Source organism: Rattus norvegicus, chromosome 2 (assembly GCF_036323735.1).
Source record: "Rattus norvegicus strain BN/NHsdMcwi chromosome 2, GRCr8, whole genome shotgun sequence".
Classification (NCBI taxonomy): domain Eukaryota; kingdom Metazoa; phylum Chordata; class Mammalia; order Rodentia; family Muridae; genus Rattus; species Rattus norvegicus.
The window spans coordinates 238,303,897-238,316,636 of record NC_086020.1 but is presented as its reverse complement, the minus strand read 5'-3'; the positions used below and the strand labels follow the sequence as shown (position 1 = coordinate 238,316,636).

Here is a 12,740-nt window from a genome sequence, read left to right as displayed (position 1 = left end):
TCCTGTTTGTGTAGTTTGAGCACCTCTCAACCTGAAAATCAAAATCAAAATGATTCCTATGTGAAATTCATTTGTATATTGACGTGACACCGCAAATGGAGAGTTACTCAGGTGACTTCATGTGACAGGCACCCTGATAACAGTGTTTGTGACTCCTCCAGGCTGTGACTGCAGTGTCTACGACACAGGAATTCTGTGTCCAGCCCTCACTGGGACCTCAATCCTTGTTAGGAATTATTAAAAAAAAAAAAAAAAAAAAAAACTGGAAAAATCCAAACCCTGAAACCCTTTTGGTGCCAAATACTTTGGATAAACAATAGTCAATCTGTGTTGCCTCTTTTAATGCAACCCTGTGAATAACCCTGTGAATTATAAATACTCTATTGTGATGATCTTAAAGTTAATGAGTCTCTGTTGTGGCCAGGTACATAGTCAGGAATGGAAGAATTAGAATGTTAACCCAGAAAATTTAGCAACATTTATTACTCAAATATGTGGCTGGCTGAGACCTGACTGTAGACAGAGGAGTTAGAGACTGTGTCTCCTCTCTAGTTCCTTCAGTAGCTTATAGCTTGAGGCCACGGCTCTCTATGCTTAGCTGTCAGAGGAGTGTATGCAGAGCGTGTTTGTTCCCTGGATGATCCATGCCATGGGCAGAGACGTGCCGGACTTCGGGGGTTCGGCACTCTGTGTTGGGCCTCTCCTTTCCTCCTCGTTTTCACTTAATGAAGTGCTTAGGTGTGGCCCTGCCCTGCCAGCTTCGGGTTTTAAATAGTCACCTCCATGAGTTACTATGAATCATGTTGACTCTTTTTCATGTATATTATTTTAATCCCAAATTCTTAACTTTGGATCTAAGTACAGGACCTCTGCTCTGTGAGTGAGTTTTCACATTTCTGCTTCCCTTCATAGGTCACAGATTTTGGGTTCGCCAAGAGAGTCAAGGGCAGGACTTGGACATTGTGTGGCACCCCAGAGTACCTGGCCCCAGAGATCATCCTCAGCAAGGTACGGGGTGCTGTTGGCACACACAGCAGAAGCTTACAGCCCTTTAAGCTATGAGTTTAAGTCTACCAGGGCTGATTCCTGAGGCAGTCTGTCTAGAGCTGGTCACACATCTCTCACTTTTGTTAGTCCTGACGAAGCAGTGATGACCTAACCTTCAGTGTAGCCCAGGCAGTCACGGTTCTTCCCGACAGGAAGGTTCCCGGTGCAGAAGGCTTGCTCCAGGCCCCGCCCAGATGTAGAGATAAAGACAAGATGGGTCAGTTGTCTGTTCTTCCTTTGATTCAATCTCACCACCTAAGTGAAGGGATGCTTAAAACATTGGAGCACTGTCTTTCCCACATAATCTTCAGTTGACACAGACCATGGCTGATGGCAACCGTTGTATAAATGTATTATGTATTGAGAGTGTATTAACATAAAGACTGGTATTCTCTTACAGATTGCTCAGCATGTGCATTTTAGCAAGGTTGATATAAAAAATGGCAAAGGAAACGTCATAACCTTGAGTTGTATCTCCTCACAATGTGCTCTTTAAGCATGCCTTTCTCTGGATACTGTTCACACAACCTATGCATGTTTGCCTTCCGGTGCGTTCAGGAGATGAGACTGGACAAGCAAATAGCACAATTTACATGTACTTGGACACCACTTCTGATTAGAGGCCACATTAAATTTTAAGTTTTCCAAAGATACTGAAACAGACGTGATTATGTCCAGATCCCAGAGTGCAGGCTGTTCACAAGTCACTTTCATCTCTTGCTGCTCCAATAATCCTATTGGTTTTGGAGTTTTTTACCTTTCTAGCTGTGCTCTTGCACACCTAATGCCCAGGCCGTGGCCAAGACTGGGCTCCAGTGGGTTTGCTCTAATTCCCTCTCTGCTACTGAAGAGGTTATGCTCAGTGTTATGCTCAGTGATGTTTAGGACTCAGATTTAATAGTCCTTCCCAACAACACATTCCAATATCTGGAAATTCTTTGTTTTATTTAATTAAACCTGCCCTGATAGCTTTTATTCATTTATCTTATTCTATTCTACATAGCTGCTAAAAACTGTTATACACATGTTCATATATTTCCAGATCATTTTGAAACGGCTGTGACTTAGTGTTCACTGATGTTGCTCTATTCCAGGGTTACAATAAGGCAGTGGACTGGTGGGCATTGGGTGTACTGATCTACGAGATGGCTGCTGGCTACCCCCCGTTCTTTGCTGACCAGCCAATTCAGATTTATGAGAAGATTGTTTCCGGAAAGGTAAGTCTGATTGTTCCTTCCTCCCCATTGTTTGGGAGTGAAGTTAAAGCTCCAGATTAGAACTGTCTCATGCTGTCAGATCCTCGCCCTAAGCTGGTGGGAAACTGAACTCTTATTGCTGCTCCTGCAGACTCTAGAGCCTCTGCACAGGCAGGTCAGCAGAGTGTGAGTAAGCAGGCAGCTAGCGAGGACTGTAATTATTCTCAGTGATCCCGAAATCAGAACTGTGATCTCATGTGAATTGTACTTCGAGTTTTAGGAGCTGTTTTTATGTAACTGTTCTAAAAATGGATGTCTTATTTGAATTACATCAAAATTAAAAGTCAAAATAATTTGGATGGCCCTTTCTAAGAATTCACAGAATTGAGTTCAGCAGAACTGCTTATGTTTAATGGGGTTATAATTGGGACTGATTTTTAGCAAGTAGGAGACAACAATTCTCCTTGGCTGTTAGTGGACTGACCATCTAACACTGTGCAAAATTATCCCATAAAGTCATTTGCATTTTTAGTCTCTAATTTTTAGTCATTCATTCTCACCTTAGCTCGTGCTTGAGACTTTTCTGAAATTGCTACTGCATTTTCAATACAGAAGGCAAACACAGCACTGGATACTTTGGGAGTTGGAGGGAGGGAGGGAGGAAGGGAGCGCTCTGCAGGGAAAGGCAACCTCTTTAAGCCCAGGGACCTGAGTTCACAGGCGGAAGGAGAAAGGCAGCTCTTGTGAATTGTCCTCTGGGCAGCACCCATGTGACCTTCCCCACAGAAATAAATGCATGTTGTTAATCTCAGCCATTCACAGGAGGAGGCACTGCTCTTAGTGCGCATACACAACCCTTACACCCTTGTTTGGGTGAGGAACGCTGCTGCGTAATGGACCTGAGATGCAGGCACTTACCATTCGGTTATTGTTGTACCTTATGGCCTTCGTAGGCAGACATGAGTCTGACCAGCCTAGAAGTGAAGGCTCCATTTCTTTCTAACCAACCAGATCCACACTGGTATTTTGTAAAGCACCAATGAGTTTAAATTTACAATGCTAAGTATGCACAAGGTACCATGAATATTCCAATTACATAATTTATTCTTTATGCTAGGATCCAACTTTAAATTAATTGCAGCCTCAATGAGGCCGCTAGGAAAGGCTCAGCAAACTGACTGTCCAATCACTGTGGTGCCCGCCTCCACCAACCCACCACTGGTACTTCCAAATCTCACATTGCCTGTGCTATCTATGAAACTTATGAGATGTTTTATTACATTTTCTTGAGATGCTTTGATACTAGATTAGTATTTACAAATTAGTGGGCTAACCATAGACATCAACCTTAACTTTGTCACAGGTAAAAAGCAAATGCCTCTTGCAAGTAAATAAGTTGAGACCAGTGTTCAAGAGGAAGGGTGCTCACACGATACAGGCGGGTGGGTGCAGCCTCTTCCGAGGGACAGAAGCTCTGCTCTTCTCCTTAGCATTGAACTTCTGTACTTCAAGGCTCTCAACTGTCACAGTTGTTGCCTCACAGAGTGTGAAAGTCACAGTAAGAATGTTTAATATGGGGGTTGGGGATTTAGCTCAGTGGTAGAGCACTTGCCTAGCAAGCGCAAGGCCCTGGGTTTGGTCCCCAGCTCCGAAAAAAAGAAAAAAAAAAAAAGGATGTTTAATATGCACAGAGTAAAGCATGGTGGAAAGGTTAGCAGAGAAGGGAGGGACTTTGCTTTAAGAATGTGGGACAAGAGAGATGGCTCGCCTCCCTGAACTGTAGAGATCCAGAGTTTGGCTCCCAGCATCCACATGGCATCTCAGGGCCTCTGCTAACTCGAGTTCTAGGGAAATCTGATGCTATCCTGATCTCCATGGGCTTCTACACACACATGGTACACATAAACTCATGGAGGTCACATGCATATGTATAAAAAGAAAAAATAAATCCATCTCTAAGAGGAAAGAATGTGAGAAGTGACTACCATTCAGAAGAGAATAAGAGCCCATGGTCATATAAAGACTGTCAGGAAAGCTGAAGTATATGAAAACTGTGAGAGAAGAATATTTTATTACTGCAGAGTAGAAATAGCCAGAACGGGAATTTGGAGATTATAGGAATGTTTTCAGTAATTTGACAGAGGCTAAAGTTCCTGAACCTTTGCTATACAAATTATACTCTTCTTCATAAAAGAAATCAAATTATTAACAAGTATGCTGTGTAAACTAAATTTATGTTTACTTAGTACAGTTGCTTCAGTTAAAACAAATGCATGTGCCTTGGTATCAATTGACCTCAGTTTGACAGTCATTCTCCCTTGGGTAATATGTTATCAGCTGTTGGTGAATCTTTTCATTTATTTCTAATTTTATTTTGCATTCAATAAGTGAATATGTTCTAAATCGATAACCATGTAAAATATAATCATACTTTTAAAATAGCATAAAATAAGTGACATCGTGGTAGGATGGTTTTCCTCGTTTATTTGGAAGTGCAGCAGATTCTGGTGCTGTCGTATTTAGCTGAAGGTTTGATTCTCTCTCCTTGTTGGAGAGTCTCTACCATTTTCCCATCTAAGACCACATGCAATGTTACCACCTCATCATTTTAGAATCTGTACAGTGTGACATACAAGTCATGGTCCCCAGTTCCCCCATAATACTGATCCAAGCAGAAGGGTATCTGTCCACACTGCAGGACTTACTGTGCCGCCATTAGTACAAAAAAGCCTAACTGGATATTTTAATAGCTCATGGCATTAAAATCCAATTTTAGTCTTATATTTGGGTGTTCTATATTTGTAGTTTTAATTCAAATTTGGTTTTTCCTGCTGGGAGAGGTGGCGTATGCCTGTGCTCTTAACACTAGGAGAAGAGGTGAGATGTTGAGTTGACGACCATACTGGGCTACATGGGGCAACAACAGAAAGGAACAAAGCCTATTACTTACTGCTTACCTTTCTGCTGTGAAACCTGTCATAAAGTAGGTGCAGCGTTAAATCAAAACCAAAGTTAACCCAGTGCTTAACTCACTCACACATGCATTGAGCACTGGATTGTGAAGCAGTTTCTGGATTGTGAAGAGTATTCTAACCCAAGCTGGTATTTTTAAGTGCACAGAACGATAGATGGTCAGTCAGCCTTTTTACTCTCTTCTGCACATATTTTGCTTTTGAAAACTAGAGGAGGTAGCATTTAAATGTCAGATTATTCATGACTATTAAGGTTCAGTGATGCAACTTGGAAATGCAGTTGACAGAAAAGACTTGTAATCCCGAGTTACTGTGCCACCCTATCAATGCATGCACTGTGTTTGTTCTGTATATAGTCCTACATTTCATGCTTGAGTGCCAGTAGTATAATGAGTCAGGTATGGTTTCCATAGCAACTGTGTCTGACTGTGTTACCGATGGTAATATAGAAATCAATATTGTGTTCAAAAATGGTATGTGAGAACAAAGTAATCAAGTAACAGATGTTACAGAAAACCTAATTCTAGAGTCTTTGACTTACATAATTTGAAAATGTCTTAGGTTTACTATATATAATGTATATATTATTCTGGTCTTCATGAGCAGCAAGATACTGCAGGAGCATAAGCAGGAGCGATGTATACTGATCAAAGAGTTCATTAATTTTCCTGAAGGGAAATTAGCATTCATACGATGAATAACTGATCAGTAGCCCAACAGCCATTCCCTCTGGGAGTGGATCCTGAAGTCTGTCTCCAGGTTCAGTGACTAAGAACTCAGAGGGCCCAGCACACACTGGTAATTTGTAACAGCCAGAGGGTAGATAGCCACATCAGCACAGGGGAGAGGCAGTCCAAGCAAGTCCATAGGAGACCAGGCACAGGCGGGTCTCCAGGAGCCAACTGTGGACCACAGGGATGCATTTAACTGCCCCAACATCAACTCACCAAAACACACACGTGCAAAGTGTTCTGTACCAGTGACAGCCATGGGAGACTCAGTGCTCATTGCTCTCACTGACAGCTCCTTGTCACCCATGCACCCTCTCCTTACCACGCCATGCCATCCTGGACTGTGTGTGTGTGTGTGTGTGTGTGTGTGTATGTGTGTGTGTGTGTGTGAGAGAGAGAGAGAGAGAGAGACAGAGACAGAGACAGAGACAGAGAGACAGAGAGAGACAGAGAGACAGAGAGAGAAGGTTTGTGCACTGAGAGCCACACTTGTCCGTCAGGGGATGTTCCTACAGTGTGGGACGGCATCATTCAGGGATTAGACCAAGAGCTCCATGCATTCTAGACAAGTGCTCTACTAGCTGAGTGACATCCCTGGTCCCTAAACGTTGTGTTTGTGAAATACAAAGCAGTTGTGCTATCTTCATAAAACCCAGGCCATTTTTCAACATTTTGTTCTGGTGATTTCCTAATCTATCAGCACTTGTTTCCAGATAGTCTTTTACTGGTCTGGTGAATAGACGGTTATAACACTGACTGCTTTGGGGAAGGAAAAGAGTGAGAAGAAGTGAGCAGTAGTTCTCTGCACCCTTCTGTAGATTTATTTTATGTCCCTTAGAGACACCACAGACATGGTGCCTGCATTTACAAATACGCTTTGCTGGCCCAGTTCTCCTTACACCTATGGAATGCTGGCTGATTCATTTTCCCCTGAGGACCAAGGTAGTGTGAGCATTGGTACATCAGTAGAAAACCTACTTATAAAAATGTTTTATGTTTGAGAATTTAATTAATGTATAACTTTTCCTGCTAAATAAATCCTTTGTTGAGATTGCAATAGCTGGTTTGGAGAAATGGCTTCTTTAACCCCGTGTGCTGTGACCGGAAGTTAACAGAGTGTTTCTTGGTGCAGTGTGCAAGCTCTTCAGTGAGTCTCTCTTAGCCTAGTAAGTTGATTCAAAGCACAGAAATTTTACAGTTATGTCATCTTTCCCCAATGCCAATAGCTGTAGGCTATTAACAAGATGCTGCCTTCATCGGCCAGAAATCAGTTTATAACTTCCGACATTGAACTCTGTGAAGACAAATTTGATTCATAATTATTTTATTGCTAAATTGGAGTGGGATCAGTAAGACTAGTTAGTGAGTGTAAGTTATAGATACATGCATGCAATGAGTTGCTTTGTGAATGTTACTTCACCTTTGATAAATAAATTCATAAATTTAAATTTGTAGAAAATAATAGCTATTCCAAAATTGGCACGCATGAGCTGTAATTGGTGCTGAGAGCACAGGAGTCGTGAGGTCTGCTCATCCCGCTTAGGAGTCATTGGAATAAGTCACTTAGCTTGTCAGCTGCATGCACCGTGCGATCCTGTGAAGCACCCATTTCCCCGATGTCCATTCTGTCAACGTTCTGACATGACTATATTTCAGTATTTTGGAAACATTAAATTAGGACTTTCTATCTTCCAGGCTTCTTCTTTGATTGAAGTGGTAGCTAATAGAAAAGCTAAAATGTATGGGAAGTCCATTGGGCATAATAAAATAGAAGTCATTTCCTAAATGTTAAGTGATTTTTCATACTGTCAAATAAAATATATTTCCTCATATTATAATTGGACAAATTGAGATGAAAAGGGTAAGTGGGTTTTCTGTAGATCATAGACTGTGTATATAGTTCAGGTTGAAATTGAAAGTCAGGCTGTTTCTTTCTTCTGAGGAGGTGGCCAGACCAGGAGCTCTGCCGTCCTTGCAGCTCAGGAGATTGAGGGAGGATCACTGGTCCCCAGGAGCCAGTCCAACCTGGGAAGCATGGCCAGAGCCTGCCTTCGCCCTCAGGAATTGGGAGCATGAAATAAACCACTTCATAGCTTTTGTCGCTTTTGTCGCTTGTGACGCCACATCCCCCACACAGGGGAACGTTTGGCTATGCTTTTGAATACTTTTTACTGTCCACTGCCACCACTGTCGCCTCCCTGAGCCACCAGAGCAGTTGGTTCTTTGAAAAGAAGTCCCATCCTGTCACTTCTGTAAAGCCCTGCGGTAGAAGGCTGCGGCTCTACTACGAGGTCGCACTCTGGTCAGCGTGCTCTAGTCCCAACCTCAGTCCCCAGAGCCAAACCAAAGCAATAAAGGGGAACCTTTCCTTGATTTCCCATATCCTCCAGAGTAAAGGCAGTGGGAGTGATGGTCACATTTCTAGATCATCCTCGATGTCCTTCCTCATTTATTCATGTGTCTTTCTTGGTCAAAATAACTCACTGAAGGCAGCTTTCTCTCTTACGTTGTCTTCTCTCCGCCCCAAGCACATGAGTGCATAGCACACATAGTAGATTTAAATCGAGTGGCTTTGAATCCGTGTATTTATTAAGTATGCATTAGCACCAGAGCGGGTTTGGGTACAGCTAATCAGTTGTGGTCTCTGCCCACCCGCCCTGGTTTCCATCATTGGGGCCCCACCCTGGATGCACTGACTTAGGTTTTCTGTGGATTCAGCATTGCAGACAGCTCTGATTGCAGTCTTCTTCTGTTAGCTTCTTCTACGCATCTGTAATTCTCTTGAAAAACAGATCCTACCTGAGCAGTGTGTGATTAGGAAACTCAGAGTTAGCATGGTCTCTGAAGATTGGAAAAGACCTCAGGAAATGACAAAGGAAACTTGAAGCAAACTCAAGGAAGGGCATGTGCCATGCTGCAGACCTTTCCACACCAGCCCTGCCCACTTTCCAATAACTTCATCTCAGCCCGGATGGGTTGGTAGAGTTAGACTTCCTCATTTTGCCCTCTGGCCTTCTACAACTACTTCAGTGTTACCTACCCTATTACATACTCGCAGAAAGCTCACAAATATGCAAGTCAAAGGACTAAGTTATTTTCCTAGCAATCCCAGTGACCAGGCTGTGGCCTCCCTGGAGCTCAGGGTCCCAATCTTCACAAAGGCTCTCACCAGCTTCAGGGGTCCACACTTGGGGCTTCACTTTCTGAAGTCTCAGTGGCCGGTAATAACAACAAAAGTAATTTCCTTCTGGAGACAGTTTTGAAGAAAAAGTAAGTCACTTTTCCCATCTTAGGACCTCCTGTTGGGTCCAGGTTATTGTGCCACTGTTAACACAGACCGTGGAGGATGCAGGCTGGCCATCAGCATCTTTGAAGAGGAGGCTACAATGTGGCAAGAGGTGCATCTATAATGGAAAGTTCCCAATTAAATATGGCCTCACTGCCACTCCGGCCTATTTGAGAGTCACTGTTCTGAAATTTAAGCATGTACATAGTTCCCCATACTAACTAACCAGTGCCATCACTGTGTGCACTGCAGAAAAAAGAACTGCCTCATCCGGGTGCTTTATTGTGTGTGCATTTTATTGCACATTACCTGAAGTCATAAAATAATTTATGTGCAGTACAGGACTGTCTGCAGCTGGGCATCATGAACAGATTCCTGACATTGCCACTGCACACTGCATGCAGATTCCTGACATTGCCACTGCACACTGCATGCAGATTCCTGACATTGCCACTGCACACTGCATGCAGATTCCTGACATTGCCACTGCACACTGCATGCAGATTCCTGACATTGCCACTGCACACTGCATGCAGATTCCTGACATTGCCACTGCACACTGCATGCAGATTCCTGACATTGCCACTGCACACTGCATGCAGATTCCTGACATTGCCACTGCACACTGCATGCAGATTCCTGACATTGCCACTGCACACTGCATGCATATTCCTGACATTGCCACTGCACACTGCATGCAGATTCCTGACATTGCCACTGCACACTGCATGCAGATTCCTGACATTGCCACTGCACACTGCATGCAGATTCCACTGTAAGCCAAGTCAGCGCCACTTGAAATAAGTCTTTTTTTTTTTTTTTTCTAAGCAAACTTTAGATTTACCACAGGAGAAGTCTCATGTAAGCCTGGAGGGGAAGGACAAAGCGATGGCCTTCACAAAGACAGTTTTGGGTTGTCTTGTTCTTGAACTGTATTTGCATCCCATGTCTTTGTTTCTGAGTCTCCTTCTTAACCTCAGGCTCATTTCCTCATCACACACACACACACACACACACACACACACACACACACACACACACACACTGCATGTGCCTATATAACAATCTAGGATCCGCTGAGAGAAAACATTTGCGGCTTATGGATCCCATTTCCTTAGGCTTTGCCTACCTAAGCCTCCAAAAACCTGCGTTGTTAATCCTGAGTCTCCTGGGTAGTCCTAGCATTGCTGTTAGTTCTCAATAGCAGAATTCTCCTTAAAAGTTTGTGTTTTATGTGTAATAAATGTAATGGATTCCCATGCTGGAAAAGGCAGTTTGGGAGTTTAAAGCCTTTTTTAGATTCATTTACTGATGTTTTTCATATGAAATGTGTTCCACTTAGATTAATTATATAAATTGCACATCTCTGAATGTTTTCAAAATGAGGCCCAAGGGGATCTCTCTTGAAAACAGGTGAGCCTTCCAGTGCCAGGTGACAGCATGTATGCTTTCCATTGCTAGGGACCGCTCTGTGTCCCTAAGACAACTGAGGCAAGGCTCTCAGGGAGGTTTGGCTCCACCTGAAGCACATTTATCCTTAAGATGGCCGCAGAGACTGGCAGGCCATGAAGAGTGTTGGAGCCCAGCACCACCTTCTGTTTTCATGGCGGTCAGTCACTGGATAAAGTCTGTGTGAAACCAGAGCAGAAGCACCCAGACTCTGGATGGCGTGTGCTCACCTGCGGCTGTGTTCTCGCAGGTCCGCTTCCCGTCGCACTTCAGTTCCGATCTCAAGGACCTTCTGCGGAATCTGCTGCAGGTGGATCTGACAAAGCGGTTTGGGAACCTGAAGAATGGCGTGAGTGACATCAAGACCCACAAGTGGTTTGCTACTACCGACTGGATCGCGATTTACCAGAGAAAGGTGTGGCTCTGACCTAGTTTAATGCCTTTGAAAAGGGGTGATTTATCTTGTAGCCGAGATGCCTTCAACTTCAGTGTGTTCATAATTATTCTACCCTTTGAACTAATTCTCTGCATTATCTCAAAATAGCTTCTCTTAGATAAAAGAGAATGTATATATGGCTTCCCCTGTAGATTTTTATTCTCCATACTAACTCCTTGACAATACTGTGGAAATAGGATTTTAGACAGTATTCTATAGGCTTGCATTTCAAAACTGATAAAAGCCACTTAAAAGATAATGTATAAATGAATACAATCCAAAATCAGCACCTGGCAGCACAGAATTAGCTTACGTTCTGGGAATGCTTTCTCTTCTCTTAGCCTTGCTGTGGACATTTACCAGGGGTGCAACTTTTTTTCATGGGGTTTTTCCAGAAAGGTTCAACCTTTTCACAGGTCAAGTCTCCTGCATGTCTGCCTCTCTACTCCCAGAGGTCTTCCCGTTTGCTCACACACCATATTCCAGTGAATGCTTGAGAATTCAATCACTCCACTGATGTCTTCTCCAGAGCACAGCCTTCCTTGCTATTCTGTATGTGCTCTCTCTCTTTAAAATGCTCCATGAGAACAGGAACTTTAGCTCCCTTGTTTTATACCCTCTCCCAGGCAAGTCCCTGGTGCCCCTGCCTGCTTGCTGCTCAGTCCCTCACTGAGTCCCATCCTTCTACATATGCAACCATATTCCATGTCTCTGCACACGTGCAACTGCCCTCCATGTCTCTGCACACGTGCCACTGCCCTCCATGTCTCTGCACACGTGCAACTGCCCTCCATGTCTCTGCACACGTGCAACTGCCCTCCATGTCTCTGCACACGTGCAACTGCCCTCCATGTCTACACATGTGCAACTGTCCTCCACTGTCTTTACACATGTGCAACTGCCCTCCATGTCTCTGCACACGTGCAACTGCCCTCCATGTCTCTGCACACGTGCAACTGCCCTCCATGTCTCTGCACACGTGCAACTGCCCTCCATGTCTCTGCACACGTGCAACTGCCCTCCATGTCTCTGCACACGTGCAACTGCCCTCCATGTCTCTGCACACGTGCAACTGCCCTCCATGTCTCTGCACACGTGCAACTGCCCTCCATGTCTCTGCACACGTGCAACTGCCCTCCATGTCTCTGCACACGTGCAACTGTCCTCCATGTCTCTGCACACGTGCAACTGTCCTCCACTGTCTTTACACATGTTCAACTGTCTTCCATGTCTCTGCACACGTGCAACTGCCCTCCATGTCTCTGCACACGTGCAACTGCCCTCCATGTCTCTGCACACGTGCAACTGTCCTCCATGTCTCTGCACACGTGCAACTGTCCTCCACTGTCTTTACACATGTTCAACTGTCTTCCATGTCTCTGCACACGTGCAACTGCCCTCCATGTCTTTACACCTGAGTGGCTATATGTTCTGGTCTGCTGACTTCCTTCCTAAAAGTCTCTTGAATGTTTGAAGGTTGAACAATATGAACGATAGACGTAAATGAACTTTAGCTCCTTTCTAGCATGTGAAGCACATGGTTAGACAGAGGCCAACTGCCACTGGCCCGCAGTGTATTGAGGAGACTAGCTGTATTTCCAGGTTCTCAGTGCTAACAGCCGC

The 12,740-nt window shown here is 44.0% G+C and overlaps 1 protein-coding gene across 4 annotated transcripts in view; it reads left to right on the top strand.

Annotated features, from left to right (window-relative positions):
* The window catches only part of Prkacb (protein kinase cAMP-activated catalytic subunit beta), a 92,178-nt gene that overhangs the window by 72,681 nt on the left and 6,757 nt on the right, over positions 1-12,740 (top strand). For all 4 annotated transcript variants that reach the window (XM_006233451.5, XM_006233452.5, XM_006233453.5 and 1 more), the window contains 3 exon segments: positions 913-1,008; positions 2,142-2,264; positions 10,932-11,096. In XM_006233451.5, the coding sequence (XP_006233513.1) occupies positions 913-1,008; positions 2,142-2,264; positions 10,932-11,096 (384 nt within the window).